The sequence below is a fragment of the Argentina silus genome, assembly GCF_951799395.1.
Source record: "Argentina silus genome assembly, chromosome: 17".
Classification (NCBI taxonomy): domain Eukaryota; kingdom Metazoa; phylum Chordata; class Actinopteri; order Argentiniformes; family Argentinidae; genus Argentina; species Argentina silus.
Genome location: NC_139671.1, coordinates 8621083 through 8639545, shown reverse-complemented (window position 1 = coordinate 8639545; position 18463 = coordinate 8621083). Strand labels below are relative to the sequence as shown.

Here is an 18463-nt window from a genome sequence, read left to right as displayed (position 1 = left end):
GTGTCCAGGCTGGCTGTGACTGTCCTAATGTAAACAAACCTGGAGGACAAGCACCTGGGAAGCCCGGCTGACTCACCTGTCTCATTGTCTTAGAGCAGATGGGACGGTCTAACCCCTGGGCCACGGTGAGTTGAGGTCTCCATCCTCCTCTTGGGCAGAAACATGGCCCTAGTCAGTGATCCGTTTCAAAGGCCCTGCCCTGGGCTAGTCTGACTGATGTCGGTGGGGGTATAGAGGGGGAAACTGTGCCGGGGACACACAGGTTAGATTTGCGACGAGATGCAGTGTGACAGCGGGCTTATTGCTCGGGTGCACAGGAGGAAGTGAGATTGGATCTGTGATATGAACACCCAGGCTTCCATCCATCTCTCCCGTGGCTCTGTCCGCAGATTGGCCTGGTCTGTAGGCTGCTGGCTGCTGCGCCATGATCATGTTTCTCAACCACCCTCCTCTCCGTTCGCCTAAACACACAACAAACAAGCTACACAGCTGTTAGCGTGAGCTAACTTGTTGACTTGCTAATGATAAATGAGACACCCAAGATAGGCCCTGTGTAATGTCCATAGATAGGAAACAACAAGCGACATTGTTCTGTAGACCACAACCCACCATCGAACACCGTTTGCTATCTCTACTGCTTTGTTCCACTATAATACACACCTCACACTCAGCGCCTGTTTCCGGGGGAAAATTAAGAGCCATACTTACACACAGAATGACAGTTATGAATAATACACCTTACAGTTGCACGAGAGACTATTGGACACTGGAGGTTTGAAAACAATAAAACAATCACAAACATGGACTGTTTCTATTGATTCCCTCCTCATGATTGCTCTCTGTGATTGCCTGGCTATTCTATCTCAAGTGAACAGGAATAATGAGTACAGATACCATGCATTCAGCATCTGTTATGCTGACTCTGGTCTTCTGAACCTAATTTGTTATGTTGTAACTCTAGCCGTAGCAATTTATGCGCGTTGCCTGTTATACCTTTTACTCCAAGTTGACTGAAATCAATACCAATTGCTGAATACTGAGAGGAAACAGATGGGGGGGAGGTAAACATTGACCTTTAGTTGGTAATGAGATGCATATGTAGAAATGAGTCTGCTCAGGTGACGTCTTAGAGACGCTGTATTCATTTAAAGGCCTGTATCTGTCCAAAAAAAAAGAAATCCCCATTTAAACGCATGCTCTGCGCGTGCCAAAATGAACCTCTTTCAAGATGTATTTTCTTTTTTCTTTTTAAAAACAAAATCATTCATTCATTTGCTTGTCTACGTTACGGTCCTAACAAGACGTCAATCTCATTAAAAAAGCTGCCATGGACATGCCAATGCATTAAATATCACAACATCAGCAGGCATATCACACAGCAATCATCCGATCTGAATGATCTCACATGTGAAAGAACAAACAGCTCAATCTTCGATGGATCCAGCGTGGGGTAAGTGTCCATATTTCTCCAGATGAGTTCTCCTCCCTCCCTGACACGAGTGAGCGGTGGATCTGCAGGCTGGCTTGCCTCAGCAGGTACCTGCCTGTCTGCTACAGCTAATTAGGCTTCACTTCTTGTCACTTCCTGTGACGGCCTCCGTTTCAGGACACACATTGGTGCACCTGCCAGGCGGGGAGAGGAGAGAGAGAGTTGAGGAAGCAGCCCAACGCATGCAGCAGGCATGTGGAGATGCAGCGACTGTGTCCATGCCAGCTGGTGGTGCCACCGAAAGCAGAAGAAAGCTTCCTTTGGTTTGTTCAAAGGAAAGGACAACGACTGGGACTGGGTTCTCTATTCAAAGGGGTTTATGTGGTGTTGCTCATATTTATCATAACACTGAGGGGAGAATATTTTCGAACTCCCTCCGACAGGAATTGACCCATGCAGCTCAAAGGCAAGGATGCCCATGGATGGACTACATAATGAACATGAATGGAATCACTGGTGAAGAGTTTGTATTCTGTAACACAAACATTAAAACATATGCCTTATAAGACAACTGAAGACGCATGCTTTCTTTTCAGGGCAACATATAATCGCTGCAGGCGATTTTTGGGGCTGTTGAGAAATTGTTTATCGATGAATAATACATCATCTCTTCCAACTTCATGAATCCCAGAAGTGCTGTTCTGCTGTTATGTACGTTTACACCATACCTAAGACTGTGTTTCTATCATTGCGAATCCACAACATTTGTAATGTTTTTACAATGTGGGGATTGATTGGAACTAATGGTTCACAAAAGAGAATTAGTATCTGCACAGCATTCTCAACTCTTGGGGAAATAAATACCCTTAGTGCCCTGAATACACAAAACATCAACATGACCAATGCCTCGGGCAAGGCTGTATTGTGAACCTGCCAATAGCTTAGCACTTCAGACACCATCTATAATTAAAGCTCAATGGGCCCCACCAGTCTCACGGCCATGAGAACCCAGTCTGGCTTTGGTGTTAGTGTGTGACTGTGTGTGTGTGTGTGTGTGTGTGTGTGTGTGTGTGTGCGCGCGGTTTCTCTGTGTTGTGCCGTTGCCCACCGTCTCACCCAGCCCTCCCCTGGGATTACACAGCCAGCTAATGAGCACTGCTGTGGGGGAGAGAGAGAGCAGAGAGAGGAAGGGCAGGGACTTTATCTCCACAGTGTACCGTGGACTTCATTAACTGATAACGCGCGGCGGCACAGACGCACAAGTGTTCCTTCGCTGGCCTCTGACTGGATCTGAGCTCCCAAACCCTGTGTAATCAACGCCTACACTGCACCCACCGCTCATACTCCGTCTACCACAACAGCACCGATCTCCATTTGGAATGAGTGCATACTGTTTGATTTCAGATTAAAACGTTGGCTAACCACATCGAGCCTTTGAGGTGAAATAAATCTTCATATGACTCATACGTTGAATTAATACACATTGTGCACCATTGCTGTATGAACCCAAACAGACACGGCTTATGAACTATAAGGGGTAGAGTTCATTCCAGTTCATTTCCTTATGAACATGCATTTGGCATCTCATAGGCTAGATAGGTCACTGCATCTCTCAAACACTGACCTTTACTAATGAGAGATCCTTTTCTGGCTTCTCATCAAGCGTGATTATACAAAGTTGTGTCTATAGTTTATGGACATGTTTGGATGGTTTGACAGGCACTTAGCCAGCCTGAGTCTCTGTGGATTTTTAGTATCAGCATGTTCAATATGCCCTGAAAGTAGAGGTGATAGTTTTAGCTGCTTGGCTGATGATGTAATCAACATGCAATTTACTAATAGCACGAGAGCATATTTCACAGAAACATTGTTTATTAGATCTGACAATGTGTGTGACAGACTGTGTTAACTGTGAGGCTGTTATCAGAGAGGGTAAAATACATACTCAAAACACACGTGCACGCACGCACGCACGCACGCATGCACACACACACACACACACCACCTCTGGCCACAGTTGCTCATTCAAGCTGATTCAGAACATTTCTCTCACAGTTTATATTGCACAGGATGCAGGAGCATATTGGCTTTCTGTTCCCATAGTTGACCCATGTGCCCCATGTTTTGCTGAGAGATATGATGAACACAAACTCAGCAGGTTTGAGCACTCGAGCAGCCTCTCTCTGCCTCTCCATCTCTCTCTCTCTCACTCTCTCTCTCTGACCTCTGAAAACGAAAAGAAAGTCCAACTGCTTCAGGGAAGCAGCACCCAGTTTTAATAACTGGTTTCTGGTTTAGGACTGGTTTCTGGTTTAGGACATTATTGCTACTGTAGCATGCTTGATTTAACAGAATAGAACAGAGATCAGTGCTCTGCTGAAGTCTTTCTCTTAGAGCTGTGGGCGAAACATAGAAAAGAAAGGGGGTGACAGGGGTACTGTTTATTGCCCAACTTCCAGTCATATAGTCTTTTAAAAGAGGCTGTGCAAGAGAGGCAGTTGGCCAAAAATACTGCGCAATAAAACACCTCCCTGTCATGCCTTTTGCTTGTGCCCTTCTATATGGCATCATCAACACAGACCTTTTAAACAATCACACAACACAAGCCCCCCAGCTACTGCTATTGAGCACGAATACAATCAAAACATAAATTGGGGTAAAGTGTATGTGTTGTCATACTCCTATAACTGGGGCATTACTCACACAATTCCACCACAGGGGGACCTTAGAGCTATGGACAGGTACAGTACTTAATACGCTAATTGCTATTACATTTTTAAATCCCTCTGTAAATGGTCCCCTTGCATACGCCCGCCGACACCTGACCTATTGTGAATCTCATTGTGATTTATGGAGCTCGTCAGGCCCCACATTTATTTGCATAACTACAGTTATCTGGGCAGGATCCCCATGAATATTTAACAGGCCCAATTAAACTGTGTTTGACCCACAGGGCTGAGACTGGGAGAGCTGGCGAGGGGAGGTGAGACCAGGCCGGACGCTCTGGACTGCTGGGAGCAGAAGGAGCAAGTTTGGAGTCAATAGCAGTACATACGCCTCTCTCCTTTCCCAGCACTGGGCATTATAAAGTTTACAGTATATCATTCAAAGGACACATGACACATGCACACGTGCACAGACAAGCGCACACGCACACACAGACACACGCACACGCACACACAGACACACGCACACGCACACGCACATGACCCAACACCCACACCCACATACATATTACCATACAGTAAGTGTTCTTCAATTCTACTGCGGTGCATCATATTACCCATTAAAAAGCACAGACCACTGAGGAGCTTGATGTGGAGCTCCACATGGACCTGAAATTCCTATTCTAGGAAAAATGACTGATGAATTCCATTCCATCAGAATTCTATTATATATGACAACAGTGGCATCAGGCGCATTCAAGAGCTCATTGAATGGGACAGTATAATGCACCTTCGACCGGGCCCGGCCATCAATCTAGGACGAGGAGTGGATCTGCGATAGAAAGCAGTCACCTGTCTGCACAGCGAGATTGGCAGTGTGCTCTAATTTCAAACCAGCGAGGGTTTGAATGAGAGCACACTGTAGGCAAGGTGGGGGGGGGGGATCCACATCCATAGGTAATAACACGGAGCATATGTCCAGACTGACAGGAGGTCTGACTAGCCTCCCCGTCATCCCTCCTCATCATTTTCATTGCTATTCCCTTTCCGGGCCAGAGGAGGTGTGAGATTGGTGCCTGTTTTAACGAAGCGCCCCGGCCCTGCTCCAGTGTTTTTTTGATTTGCTCGCCGTTATGCTGATGAGGACACCCCCTTGGGGGGGGGGGGTTTGCTTGCGAACATTTTACCAAATTTCTCCTGCGGGGGTCGTTGGAAATTTGATTCGGAAGTCCCTGGGGAAATAACGGTTGCGGGGCCCGGGCCGCCATGGAGGTTACAGTGCTACTGGAGAGAGCTTGCCCGTCAGGCAAAGCAATATTCTCAGCTCCCCGTTAGGCAAAGCAATAATCTCCACAGGCCCACACTGAGGGAGATAGGAGCCCCATCAGAGCCCCAGGAGTCAGAGCCAGGGTGATTCAGAACAGACACTGGAGGAAGAAGCCTGCTGTCTTTTATTAGGGCATTGTCATAGACTGGTCACACACACACAGACACTCAATGTCCTCACCGGGTCCCTGTAAAGGGGACTAACGTCTCCCACCCTCCAGGCATGTTTAAGGAGTCAGCAGCACGTCTGGCAACCCCAGAGAAGTGCTACGGACAGTAAATGCTCCCTCATCATACCAGACGCAGTTAGAGATGCCAGATAGAGTAATGGGACTTCCCGGGAAGAGGGGGATAGTCCTGTCCTGTAATCACTGATCATCAAACAGATGTATGGTCTCATAAGCACAGAGATGGGCCAGGGGATAGGAGGACAGCAGACCTGTAGATCTAATAGCGTAGACGGTCCAACGATGATCTCACTGCCATATGTGCCATGAGTGACAGTTACAGGGCTTGTAAAACTGAGGGAAGAACAATAAGCTATATTCCCTCTTCTCACATTTATCAACGGGAAGGGCATTTCACATTCAAATCACCCACCTGATCCTACCTGAATGTGTGTGATTGCGGAGTCGAGATGCGAAGCTCTGTGTGCCGGGTGATAAACATGCTGCCTGACAGCCCTGACACATAAACCATTCACTAGATATTTTTTGGGGACTCCAGGTTCACTTTGAATTTCATGGTCCATCTGTTGGTAGGCTTTCTGTGATTTCAGATTGATAGCATGTGATAAAAGAATCGGTGACTTTGCGAGCGCGTTTCATTGTAATTCATGTGACATCACACGCCCATGAGCAGACTTTAGGATTTACAATGGCCGTACAAGTGGCGTGGTCACGTCCTTCCGTCGCTCACCGGTTGGGGGCCGTCCCAGGGGGCCATTCGCACTCCTCTCAGGCTGTATTTCACTTGTGGGTGCGGCCCGCTGTCCCACGTGAACAGGGAGCAAAGCATCCTGGGCCCAGTTGGACTGGGGTAGAGAGGGGCTCTGAGGTAGAGAGGGGCTCTGAGGTAAAGAGGGGCTGGCCGCTGTCTCTCCTCACACCAGAGACACAGAGACGCAGAGACACACGTTCAAGCACAGGAGATGGAGCCGACCATCAGACCAGCCGTCAATCCAGACAACTCCGGAAGGTGGACAGGACTATTCCATTCCTTCAGCACCCCAGAGAGAGAGAGAAAGAGAGAGAGAGAGAAAGAGAGAGAGTGTGTGTGGAGGGGAGAAGGGAGAAGAGAAGGAACAGTGTGTCCCTTGGCTGTCAAGTAACTGCCATAGCAAAGTCTACATTACAATATCATATAGCTAGACCTGACAGTTGGAAAATAAAAAAGTGATGCAGAGCATAACAGTGTCTTCATATTGCGAGCAAGGGCAAGACTCTAACTGAGAGCTGCTTGATACGGGGTATGTACATTAGTTGGAGTTATACAATCCTTTGATCAAAATTCCTATTAAGTTTAAAAGCCTTTTTCATTAGACTTCTCCTTTTCCACAGCTTCCTCCCCTGCAGGTTCTCGGCTACTTTACATGATGGGCTGAGGAATCATGCATAAGAAACTCCATCATGAGATGATCATATGGAGCTGGCTTACCGTCCAATGATCATTTAGATAATGTCCTATAGCCTTTTTCTTATACATTAAGTTTAACCCTGTCCAACCTGGACGAGAGCTGGATGGGCTAGTATCCATTTGCTCTACTGTATAGCTACTGCCCCCTTGTGGGTGATATTGGAAATCATTGCACTCACACTCGTTCTGAGTGGCTCTCTCTCTTGTGTAACGCTAGACCCTATAGGACTGCAGCATAGACAGCCTTGGATTCCTGGAAGTGAAGCAGGGTGGTCATACTCCGTCCTGGGGCCATCCTACCACATTGGTCCGGAGGGTGGCAGAGACTAGAGCAGACAATGGGAAGGTTGATCAGTCATGTCAAGGCTAGGAAACACATTCATAAATAATGGAGATCACACAGTAGTAGGTTCCAGGAATGCCAGAGAAGTCTTGCTCCACTGCGCTATCCCAACAGAGCACATAACTGTGCCAATGACCACACACAGACACACACACGCACGCACGCACGCACGCACACACACACACACACACACACACACACACACACACACACACACACACACACACACACACACACACACACACGCTTCGCAAAGCTGAGGAAAAAAGTAGCAAGAGAGTCAGAGAGACGGAGAGGTGGATACAATAGGAGAAGGGCAAGAGAAAGAGTGAGAGTGTGAGAGGATGTGACTTGGAAGGAGAAAGAGAGAGAGGGTGAGAAGGAAGGGCAGAGAGAAAGAGCCCACTGTGGGGGCTGATTTAACTCGGATAGGAATGTTCTGATGGCACCGGGGGTTAAAGACCAGAGTGTGATGGATAAGATCTCATTACAATAGAAAAGTGAGGGGTTTAATTTCCTCAACATGTTCCATCTTTATTAATGTCAGGAGCAGCAGGTAGTCAATTGCATTAGGGCTTCGATCACTGGCTGAGCAACCCCAATGACAAACACAAAGCTAGGGCATTACGGTAGAGGAGATAATGGCGGATTCCACACCAGCAAATTAGGTTACACTGTTCTACTGCCGGTTATTTACATTCACATGATAATGACCAAATAACCAAAGGTTAAAATAAAAAAGTAATTGAACTGAGTTTTCCTCCAGAGGGTTAAATGCTATAGTGCTAGTTATCCCCTACACTTCAACAACCTGTGCTGGTATAAGAATGTGTGTATTCAGCAACTCAAAAAAAACAAATATAAACATGTAGAATAGCAGTAGCAACACTATGTCTGTGGGCAGCCGGAAGAAATAATGTCTAGAATGATCCAAAGGGAGTAGTGGACCTATTTTTCATTGAGATGTACAGTAGGTTGCCTGTAATTCTTCCACTGTTAAATCTGCATGTTTTATGGTGGTTGTCAGCTCAATTGATGGCCTCATATTCATTTTGCAGGTGTTGAAGGGGGGTGGGGGGGGAGGGCTGGAGGTAGGGGGGGTATTCAAAGCGTGAATTTCACACACATATTTAATAACAGGGTCGCAAATCATCGGCAGTAACATGCATCACTGTATTCCCAGTGTTCGTGTGAAGTCAGGCAAAATGCAATGCAAAGTGGCAGCCACCAACAGCCTCAACTACCTCCTCCTCCTCCTACTTCCTCACCTCTCAAATACAACTGGATTCTGTGAGTCCCCTTCTAACACCTTCTATTTCAGTGAAGCAAATCGTAGGATACGTCCCCCCCCATTCGCACGTTTACGCATTTCATCCAGTTACATTTAATGGTATTGCACCTTTTTACAGGGATCATTGTCACTGTGTTATTGGGATATACAGTGTGTGTATATATATATATATATATATATATATATATATATATATATATATATATATATATATAATATTATTATATATATATATATTTATTTATTTTTTAATTTATTGTTTTTGTGTTGTGAGCCAGGCTACCCAGACACTGAGCTCCAGGGAAGCCTATCGGGTCTCTACTCTGTCCCCACTGATGAAGCACAGACAGAAAGGCTTCATAAAGCCTTTATAAATATACAATCCCCCAGCTGACATGTTTAAGAAGATCTCGCTCTTTATTCTACATGTCTATGGGAAGTGTCCTCTAAGGTAGAAGTGGAATAAGTAGATGTTTCTCTGCTGAATAAGATGCTCCCAGATGCATTGATTCATTTCTCCTAATGGTTATATTAGGTCTTAAATGGTGCTGTTCCCTCACTGAACTGAACTGGTGTAAGTAACAGTCAATCTTGCAAGACCACTGTCAGTCCCACAGCACAACACTCATCAACACCACATCTAATAAAGTTTTATAAACACGCAAGCAGAGGAGAAGGGCAAACAGGGCCACACAGGCAGAGTAATTGCTGTAATTTAGCTGTCCAGGAAAAATGCCTGACTAGCTGACATATATGTCCGCCTCACTCCTGATGCTTCGCAGGCAGGGTCAGAGGTCAGGTCCAAGAGCAGCATTGTGACTGGCTGACTGGCCAGGCTTAGGGGCTGAGCTTGCCCAGCTGTCTGACTGTGTCTGACTGTTTAGGTTGAAGCATTCAAACACTGCTAACACATGAACTAGCTCTTTCTTCAACGGGTCACTGATGCCATGTCACACTTTATGAGGCGTTTGTCTTGTTAAATTTCAGACGGACAAAGAGAGGCAGTTGCACTATGACAATTTGGGCTATTTAGTTAAGTGAGCCTGTAAGTGAAAGACACATTTGCAAATGGATATTGGTCTTTTCTGAGAAATAAAACACCAAGAGCATAGCTCATCGGGACTTGAGTAAACTCCTTATCAAATCTGACTCTTCTGTAATAAATAGCCAAAGTTCAGTTCGCATTTCTGCTGAACACACTTAAATAATGGTTGAGACCAGAGTCTCTCTTCTTTAGAAAGGAATAATGATGAAGCACCACTGAGAGACAAGTCCTTGCCTTGGGATGCAGCTCTGTGGGTTCGTCTGACCTCATTGTATCAATGTGTTCTCTCATTCTATTCTAATCTAGTCTTTCTATCTAGTATTTCATTGTGACAAAGGTTATTCTCTGTGCTTTTCTTTTAATTAGGTTTTCCAAGGTTAGAGATTCTTTACAAAGAAAAACTGCAGAGCTGAAGAAAATCTTACACATCTAGGAGTGGAGTGAATGAATATGAATTCACACAAATGTCATTCCAGAAACAGACTTTTTCAGCCCAAACATTAACACCCCGTTTGCTTTCAAAATGTCATGGAAGTCAGTGGACATAACTTCTGATCAAGTGGCATAACCAATGCAAAACAGGGAACATGGTCCACTTTGAGCGTAAAAGAGGCTTGGGCTTTATAGAACGCCATTCACAGGGCAACAATGGCTGGGCATGGCCCTTCCTCTGTCCTGTAAAGTAGCTGGGCTTGAGGAGGTGAGGGCCTCCGGTGGGGGTCTCAGGGGTCCTGCTGTGTTTGGACACCTGTTTGCATTTGGAGCTCCCAGCAGTGAGAGTGGGCTATTGTGGCCGACCACCCACACAGCTCAAGTGTGAGACTGACTGGGCCTTTGCATTAAGCTACAGTGCCTTTGGAAAGTATTCAGACCCCTTCACTTTTTCCACATTTTGTTGTGTTATAGACTCAATTTAAAATGGGTTAAATTAAAATAATTTGCCATCAATCCACACACAATACCCCAGAATGACAAAGCGAAAACAGGTTTTTACAAATTTCAGTAAATGTATTAAAATTTAAATACAGAAATACCTCATGTACATAAGTATTCAGACCCTTTGCTATGACACACTTACTTTTAGCTCAAAATTAGCTAAAATACAAAAATGTCATCAACAAATCACTCTAAGTTGAATTGAGTCCATTTTAATACAAGGATAATAGTTCATGTAATTTTGGAATTAATATCTTTGTTTTTATAGGGTCTCTGATTTGCATAGGAATCAAGCTGGGGTATTGTGTGTGGATTGATGGCAAATTCCTTTCATTTAATCCATTTTAAATTGAGTCTATAACACAACAAAATGTGGAAAAAGTGAAGGGGTCTAAATACTTTCCGAAGGCACTGTATATCTATGTAGGCCATCTGTGTCGGGTCAGTGAAAGTGTGACATTCTCCATGAGTCCCTGTTCTGATATTCAAAAGAGCCCTCTGGTAGAAGGATTTAAGAGGAATAGATAGTGGTAGAGACAGAGAGAGACATCTTTGAAAACACGAGATGATATCAAAGTCTGTTGTTGTCTTTGATAACAGAATAGGAGTGGAATAATAGGGAAAGACATTTGGGAAAAGGTAATGCAAAAAAATGAACAGGATCAATATGGTTCTCCAGTAAAGAGCCCTGATAATTAGTCATGACAGAGAATATATGGAGTGTCTCCTGTTGTATTGACCGTACATGCTGCTCTGACACCCAGTCTCCCAGAGGGAAAGCCTATCAGAGACTACACTGAGTGGCTGAGATGAGGGGTCGGAAAAGTCACAGTTACTCGGCCGTCCCTGGAGACACCTCCCTCCCAGCCTGCCACTCTCAGGCTCGCCGTAGCAACCGCAGCGGATATGATATCACTCAACACGTTCCCCCAGTGTTTTTATTTTTGGTGCGTTTCCTCAGAACAGCAGCCTCAGCCATGGGGCCCCTCGGTCCCTGGCATCACAAGACACTTCCTAGCTCATGTCTTATCACTCTCACTGGGGGCCCCAGGGCAGCCATTTAAGAAACACATAAGACACTTCATATGAGTCTTCCATGATGTCAGCTCTCCCTCCCAGCCCCCGTCCCACCGATGTTCTCTTTTGACTGAACTGTCTGTTCTTACATGTTGTTCCAAATATCTTTGCCCTCCTCCTTCTCTGCGCTAAAAGTAGGCCTTGGATAATGTTTCATTAAGTAGTCCACATACGCTAAGATAGCTCAGAGCTATCAAACCTGATTAAACAATAAATGTTCATTGTTCACTCATAAAAAGGACCTTTTTTGACACCGTTCACAGAAAGAAAAGAAAAAAACCATACCTAACACTGGTACAGTTACAATAGAACACCTTGTCTGTTTGGATCTAGCAGAGAGGCCATTCTGTTCACCGGGGAGTCAGGTGTTGTCTGCTTTCTCTAACAACCTGCAACAAAACCTGCCTATACACTGAGGGCTTCCTGTGAAGGCAGCATAATCTCCAGGCATCTATCAGCTCACGTCCACCTCTGATTTAATGTCAGCGTCAGGCAGATTCAGCTCTAAATCTACTGTATGGGCTGACAGGGGGAAGATGAGGCTGAAAATGAACGATATGCAAGTGTTGGGCTGGGATAGTGGGCAGCCTCTCCATAACACTGACAAAATGTCACCCCTGAGCTCTTTCATGTGGACACCATACCATGTGTATTACCACAACAGTAGAAACACCTCTCAAGGTAGCTCTGTATGTATACACACCATCTTTGGCTTTAACCGTATGAAGTCATACAGTATGATGATTATGGTTTTATTGTGTACAATATACAGTTATATCACCATTGGTGTACTGTATTTGCTGCTGAGGCTATGGTATACAATAAGATGCCAATATTCCCTGTCAGGAAAACCTTTTACATGAATCCACTTTTCATTATGTGTCATCTTTCTGAAACAACTGTAATTCTACACCAATTAGGTCACTTCAGTTCTGAAAATGAATAGCTGACCATTACAGTATTTGGGACAGATTACTTAACTGACAGGAAAACAACCTGGGAAATACACTGCAATTATCCTACAATAACCACAGGCTCATGCGTGCACACACACACACACACACTACACTGTGACTACAAAAATCTAACAGAAGAGAAGCTGTTACTCTGATTATCTCAGTAGGGAGGTAATTAGTTTGAAAATATGGCCTTTAACTTTGATGACATAATAAAATAATGAGCAAATCTATGGCAACTTTTAGAGGCTATATTACAGCTGCTTATGGAACCACAAAGTGTAAACATTTTGTTAGACAGGCATGCTTAGGCAGACATGCGTTCCCTACCAGCCATTTTCATGTCCCCTCCTAAAAAATACACCTAATTATAATATGAGTGTCACAATGAGAGCACTTGGCTAAGCTGTTGAACAGAACAGCCTGGTTAATGGAAGGAGGGTTGACTGTGCTCTGAACAACCGAACACCGCAACACAGGCGTGGATCCAATTATCCAATAGCATATCAATACCTTTTCACACTTGCTTTTCTGGTGTAGCTCTACAAATAGAGCCAGTACCACCCAACACAAGTCTACCGAGCAGAATTCCCTTGACGAAACACTTGTCTGTTTCAGCAGGTGATATTTTCACACACACCCATCGCTGCTTTGCATTTCTCATTTCTACAGCGACATGGAGGAGAAAAAACAGCCTCTGGGTAAAAACATTAACAACCTTAATTTGCTGCATCATTAGGCCTCATGGTTTTTAATATCTATAGATGTGTGCAGTGTGTTTTTTCCTCAGTTAAATATCGTTAGGGTTATGAGTTGATTCAGTGTTCACTTTTAATCAGCTAGGTGATTCATCCCCAGAGAAGGTGGTGGGACCCCACCACATCTACAGTTACACACAGTTCCCAGGCTGTTGATTTTGGCATTAGGAGAAATAACAAAACCATTTATCTGAATACTGCAGAGAGAACTCATCACCAGGAGGAGCAACTGACAGAGCCTCCAGGCAAGTAATCTCTTGTATGCTGTAATCACACGCACTCCAATTCATCGACGGTGTCTCTGAGACAACACAATAACAACAACAACAACAACAACAACGATGACACAGAGTGTCGAGGAAGTGGCTGAGATGGGGACATGTTTATTGGAGATCATTTCACCTGGGTGATATTACACTATGGACGGGCGCCTGTCTTCTGCTTTCTCTGCCGCTGGGACGGTGGGGGGTTTCTTTAGATTCTAGAGAAAGCAACAAAGAACAGATGCGTTATGAGACAGTGGACAGTTAGGAATGTCACATGTATAAAATGCGGCACACTCCACCTGTATGCTACATGGGGATTGGGTTGATATAGCGGGATTCTAAAGATGAGGGTGGATGTGTGTGGGTGGGGGTTGGGGGGTGGGGTGGGTGGGTGGGGGTGGGGGGGTTGTATAATGTCAGATTAAGTTAGAGTGGAGGTGGGCGGTCTGAGATGCACTCTGTGATAAATTATAGATTAAGTTAATCTCAGCATGTCTCGTGGTCCTTGACGGTAGCCTAGAGGAGAATAGGCAGCATAAACTGTGGCTCCACACAGACACACCTGGCATTGCAAGGTTTTAGACTTTTCTCTTTGGCATTCTATCTGAAGGTGACACTCAAAGCTGCTCTGTGACTTCCATCACACATAGCACTGGGATCTAATGGTTTTAGCAAGAACCAGTTGTTGTTTACCAAATCCCCCTGTCCAGCCCCACCCCACCAAATACTCTCTTTCTCCAGGAACACACTGTAGGTGTGTAGGCACAGCAGGAACACGCTGTACGCCCTTCTCTCTAGAACTTCTAAGAGCATCTATGCCTCTAAAAATGAATGGGACTTACTGTATATGAATGTGACAAAACGTCTAAAGCAGTTTTGGTGTAACTGATCAAATCATGCCGTCCCCAATGACATTTCATGCTTTAGGATGGTAATCAAGATGCAAATCTCGTTGGAGAGCATATTTGGAGCATATTCAGTTTCTCAAGAGAAATAAAAAAAAAAAAAAAATGCTGGATATGTCCAACACGGAGAGAGAGAAAGAGAGGCAGAGAGAGACGCCCTTTTCATCACTGTCACACATGCACACCGGTGATTTACATTTGCAGTGAAATTCCAATGAGTGTGAAGGGCATCATCAAGCAGTCACTCCTGGCTGTGTGTGTGATATACTGTCCATCAGAGCGCTAGCGCAGAGCAGCGTAACCATGTCACATACAGCCACAGCAATATGGGCATGTCTGTGTGTGTGTGTGTGTGTGTGTGTGTGTGTGTGTCTATGTACAGTATATGTGTGTGTGTGAGAGAGAGCATGTGTACGTGTGTGAGTTACGACATGCCATGATGACTGAACACACCTTTTTGCCTTCAATCAATCATAGTGCTTTATTACTGATATCAGCAGGCTGCCAGTGTCACTCTAAATCGCTGGGTCATTGCTCACGCAGCCAATAGCTTTTGAAGGAGAGTAGTCCCTCTAACCACCTTCCCGTGGGCTAGCAGAGAGGAACCGGAGGAGTAAAAGTGTCACCGAGTGTAAAAAGATGTCGTCACCTGCTACAGGCTTTTGGTATCCAGTGATGTTATATGGCATGGCACCTTGTTTGTGTGTGTGCGTGTGGGGGTGCGTGAATATTGACTATTACAGTGTTTGATGAAGAGTAGGGTAATTCTCTGATCCAGCGTGGAGCCCAGAGGGAAGGCTCCGGCAGCACAAGACTCAGGGCTGCTGCCGAGTGACAGTGCCTGAGGTTGATTAAAGTTGACCTTGGGCCTGGAGAGCGGCTAACCTGAACTGGCGGGGAGAGGCACCAGAAAACACTAGGAGATGGATGAGAAGTAATTGCGGTGGAAAAGACTAAAGGAAATCAATGCGGGGGAATCGATGACTATTTGATTTTTTTATCGCTAATTTCTGAAGAAGAAGGGGACAATTGATCAGGCATCCCCTTTTTGTATTGGCATATTTCACATTATTAATTGAGAAGAAATGCTCAGCTGACTGATGGATAAATCAGCCGATATCATTAAATCTAAATAAATGATTGTGATGAGGAGAAAATGGGGGCTTTTGTTAACCTTGGTCTTGTAGTAAATTCCCTTCATGTGGAGGATAGGGGAGAATAAACAGCAGAAAGGTTGATGTCTTTCCTGCCTCACAATTTGCATCCTCTGAAAATGTATTTCAAGCTATGTTGTTACTTAATTACCATTAGATATGTTTGCCTGAGGTAGATGCAATCTTGAGGCAAATTACAACAACACAGTATGTTTAGTAAAATTATGACATTTCAATTGAATTCCTGATGAGGTTTGAATCTCACTCATCTTTGAAAAAGTCAACTTGCTATGGTCTGAAACTCTTTGGGTCCCTATTTGGATGTGCAAAAATGTGTGAAATTCAGCCATCTTTACCTGAATATTTCTAATAGACACAATGAGAAATAACCCAATGGGAGTTTTGAAGACTCCATCTAGCGTTTCCGTATGCAATGCATTTTCAGACTGTTCACAAAAACTCTGACAGAATAAATACAGTTTTCTCAAAACCATTCGAATAATTACAGTTTTCTCAAAACCATTCGAATAATTACAGTTTTCTCAAAACCACTGTTAAATTCAAGCTACAATAAAAGTCTTGCTGTAGAGTATTCTGAGTTGTGAGGTACTGTTTGCTCTGAACACCACTATTTGCTGAATCAAATTGGGTCCCTATGTTTCCTCATCGGCACACCTGGTGTGCACATTCCCTTCTGTTAGAAAGACTTCATCTGAGAAAGGGGAGTACCCAACACGCCACAGCCCAGCTGAGGGTAAACATTGTTAAATAGGGGGGGAGGCTCTGAGTAGGGCATTACATGCTGAAACGTGAGCCATTCTGTGCGTCCCTCGATACATCGTTCTTTTCGATGCAGACAAGTGAGTGTTCCTATTTCTCTTTTTTTCTGGGTTAGTCACACTTGGAAGGATGAGAACGTCTCTCAAGATGCATTAATCTGACCCCCAACCTCAGTGTCTGTGCCTATCCCAGCATTATAATAAAGCATATGCATGATCAGGTATGGACGTCGGAGGCCGTGTATGGAGGGTGGCCTGGGGTGGGAGGTGAAGTCCTACTCTATGAAGGATCCACGTACCTGCGCCTCAGGCTTAGCAGGTGTCTTTAGGGGCTCCATGTCGGGGGTGTGAGTGCGGGTGATCCGACCCGATTCTGTGGGCCCGGCTCTGGGCGTAGACTGGTCAGGAGAGACACTGATCGAGACCTAAGAGAGACAGTTTATCAGTCAAGATATTTCATTTCAGCCTTTAAATGGGGTTTGGGACAGTGTAGTAAAATAACACCATAGAAGTAATTTAAAGGTGCAGCATGTAATTTTGCTGCTCCCACTAGAACTGAACATATGAAAATGTGCATTATTACTATTATTATTATTATTATTATTATTATTATTATTCGTAAAGGCCAGTGTCTGACCACCCCACCAGATGTTAGAAAGCACTTTATTTTGACCTATACAGCATTCTTCACTGAGCATTCTTCATCATGTGATCTCAATCCTTGATGGCTACCAATTTATCATGGCCATTTCTCTGCAAATGATACATAATGGACCTTTAAACAGATGGTATACGTCTACTTATGGAACCAGGGACAGAAGGCCGGTGAGTCACTATATAGGTAGACCTGCTGCGTAAACCAACAAAGCATTCTTTTTCCCCACTGGAAAAAAGCTATGCTTGGCATTTAGTCGATAGCAACTAATAAATCTGTCCAGTCTAGCAGCGCGTGTGAGGCCACTGCACCGCATGGCTCTCCCTTAGGGAGGGAGGTGGACAATACACTGACCTTCTTGGAGCGGGCTGACGTAGGCACTGTAGAGCAGGAGGTCTGCCCCTCACTGTCTGGACGAGCAGCGGCCGCATCACGCTGCTCCTCCTCGACGACCTTCGCCTCAACCTGCCAGACAGCGGCACACAAACCTCCATTATGTAACCCACATGAAACATTCTCAGAAGAATGACCACACATAGGCTTAACTGTATGACAATGACCCTGTTCACATTACAAAACTCACAACAGATTAATTTCTGTTGTGTTGTACAAGGGTTGTAGAATCCTGTGTGAGAAGAGGTTCTATGTCTGCTCTCTATTCCACCTGAAATGTGAAAGTGTGACTACTAATCTCATGCATTTCTCATTTCCCATTACTATATTTACTCTGTTCTGTTTACTGTCATCTCCCTGAGGGGCCATGTTACCTGGTCGATTGGCAGGTCCACTTTCATTTGCCCATCCTCTTGTATCTCAGCGGCCCCTATAGTCTCCCTCCTCCTGGCTTTGGCTTTGAACACACTGCCCTCTGAGGAGAGCCATTAATCATTATTACTGCTCCTACTGACACTCAGTCAGTCAGTCCGTCAGTCAGTCAGTCACCTGGCCCCTCTGTGGTCAGCTCAGCGGTCAGGTCTGCCGCCCCCCTTATTTCTCCTTTAAGTGTGACCTAATCAATGCGGCCGTCAGTCAGGGTTAACATCCTATCCTCTTACACTGTCAGGCCATGTTCTCAACCCTGAAAGGTTACCGGTATACGACGTGACCAGGCCTTCCTGCCTTTTACAAACTGCTACTGTAGCTAAACTGTAAGATATGATACGTTGATACTAGTTATTATAGATTGCTTTTGGGTTCCATCGATACCAGGTCTCTTAGTACTAGTCATATTGTAATTTTATG

At 44.8% G+C, this 18463-nt stretch overlaps 1 protein-coding gene across 1 annotated transcript in view; it reads right to left on the bottom strand.

Annotated features, from left to right (window-relative positions):
- Nucleotides 1–6318: 6318 nt before the first annotated feature.
- LOC310818066 (doublecortin domain-containing protein 2C-like) overlaps nt 6319–18463 on the bottom strand; it is a gene marked incomplete at both ends in the record, with an annotated part of 19360 nt that continues 7215 nt past the window's right edge. Inside the window, 4 exons of the mRNA XM_083688826.1 lie at nt 6319–6519; nt 16866–16964; nt 17576–17686; nt 17989–18089. Coding sequence (XP_083544952.1) covers nt 6319–6519; nt 16866–16964; nt 17576–17686; nt 17989–18089 — 512 coding nt within the window. The remainder of the gene's footprint in view (nt 6520–16865; nt 16965–17575; nt 17687–17988; nt 18090–18463) is intronic.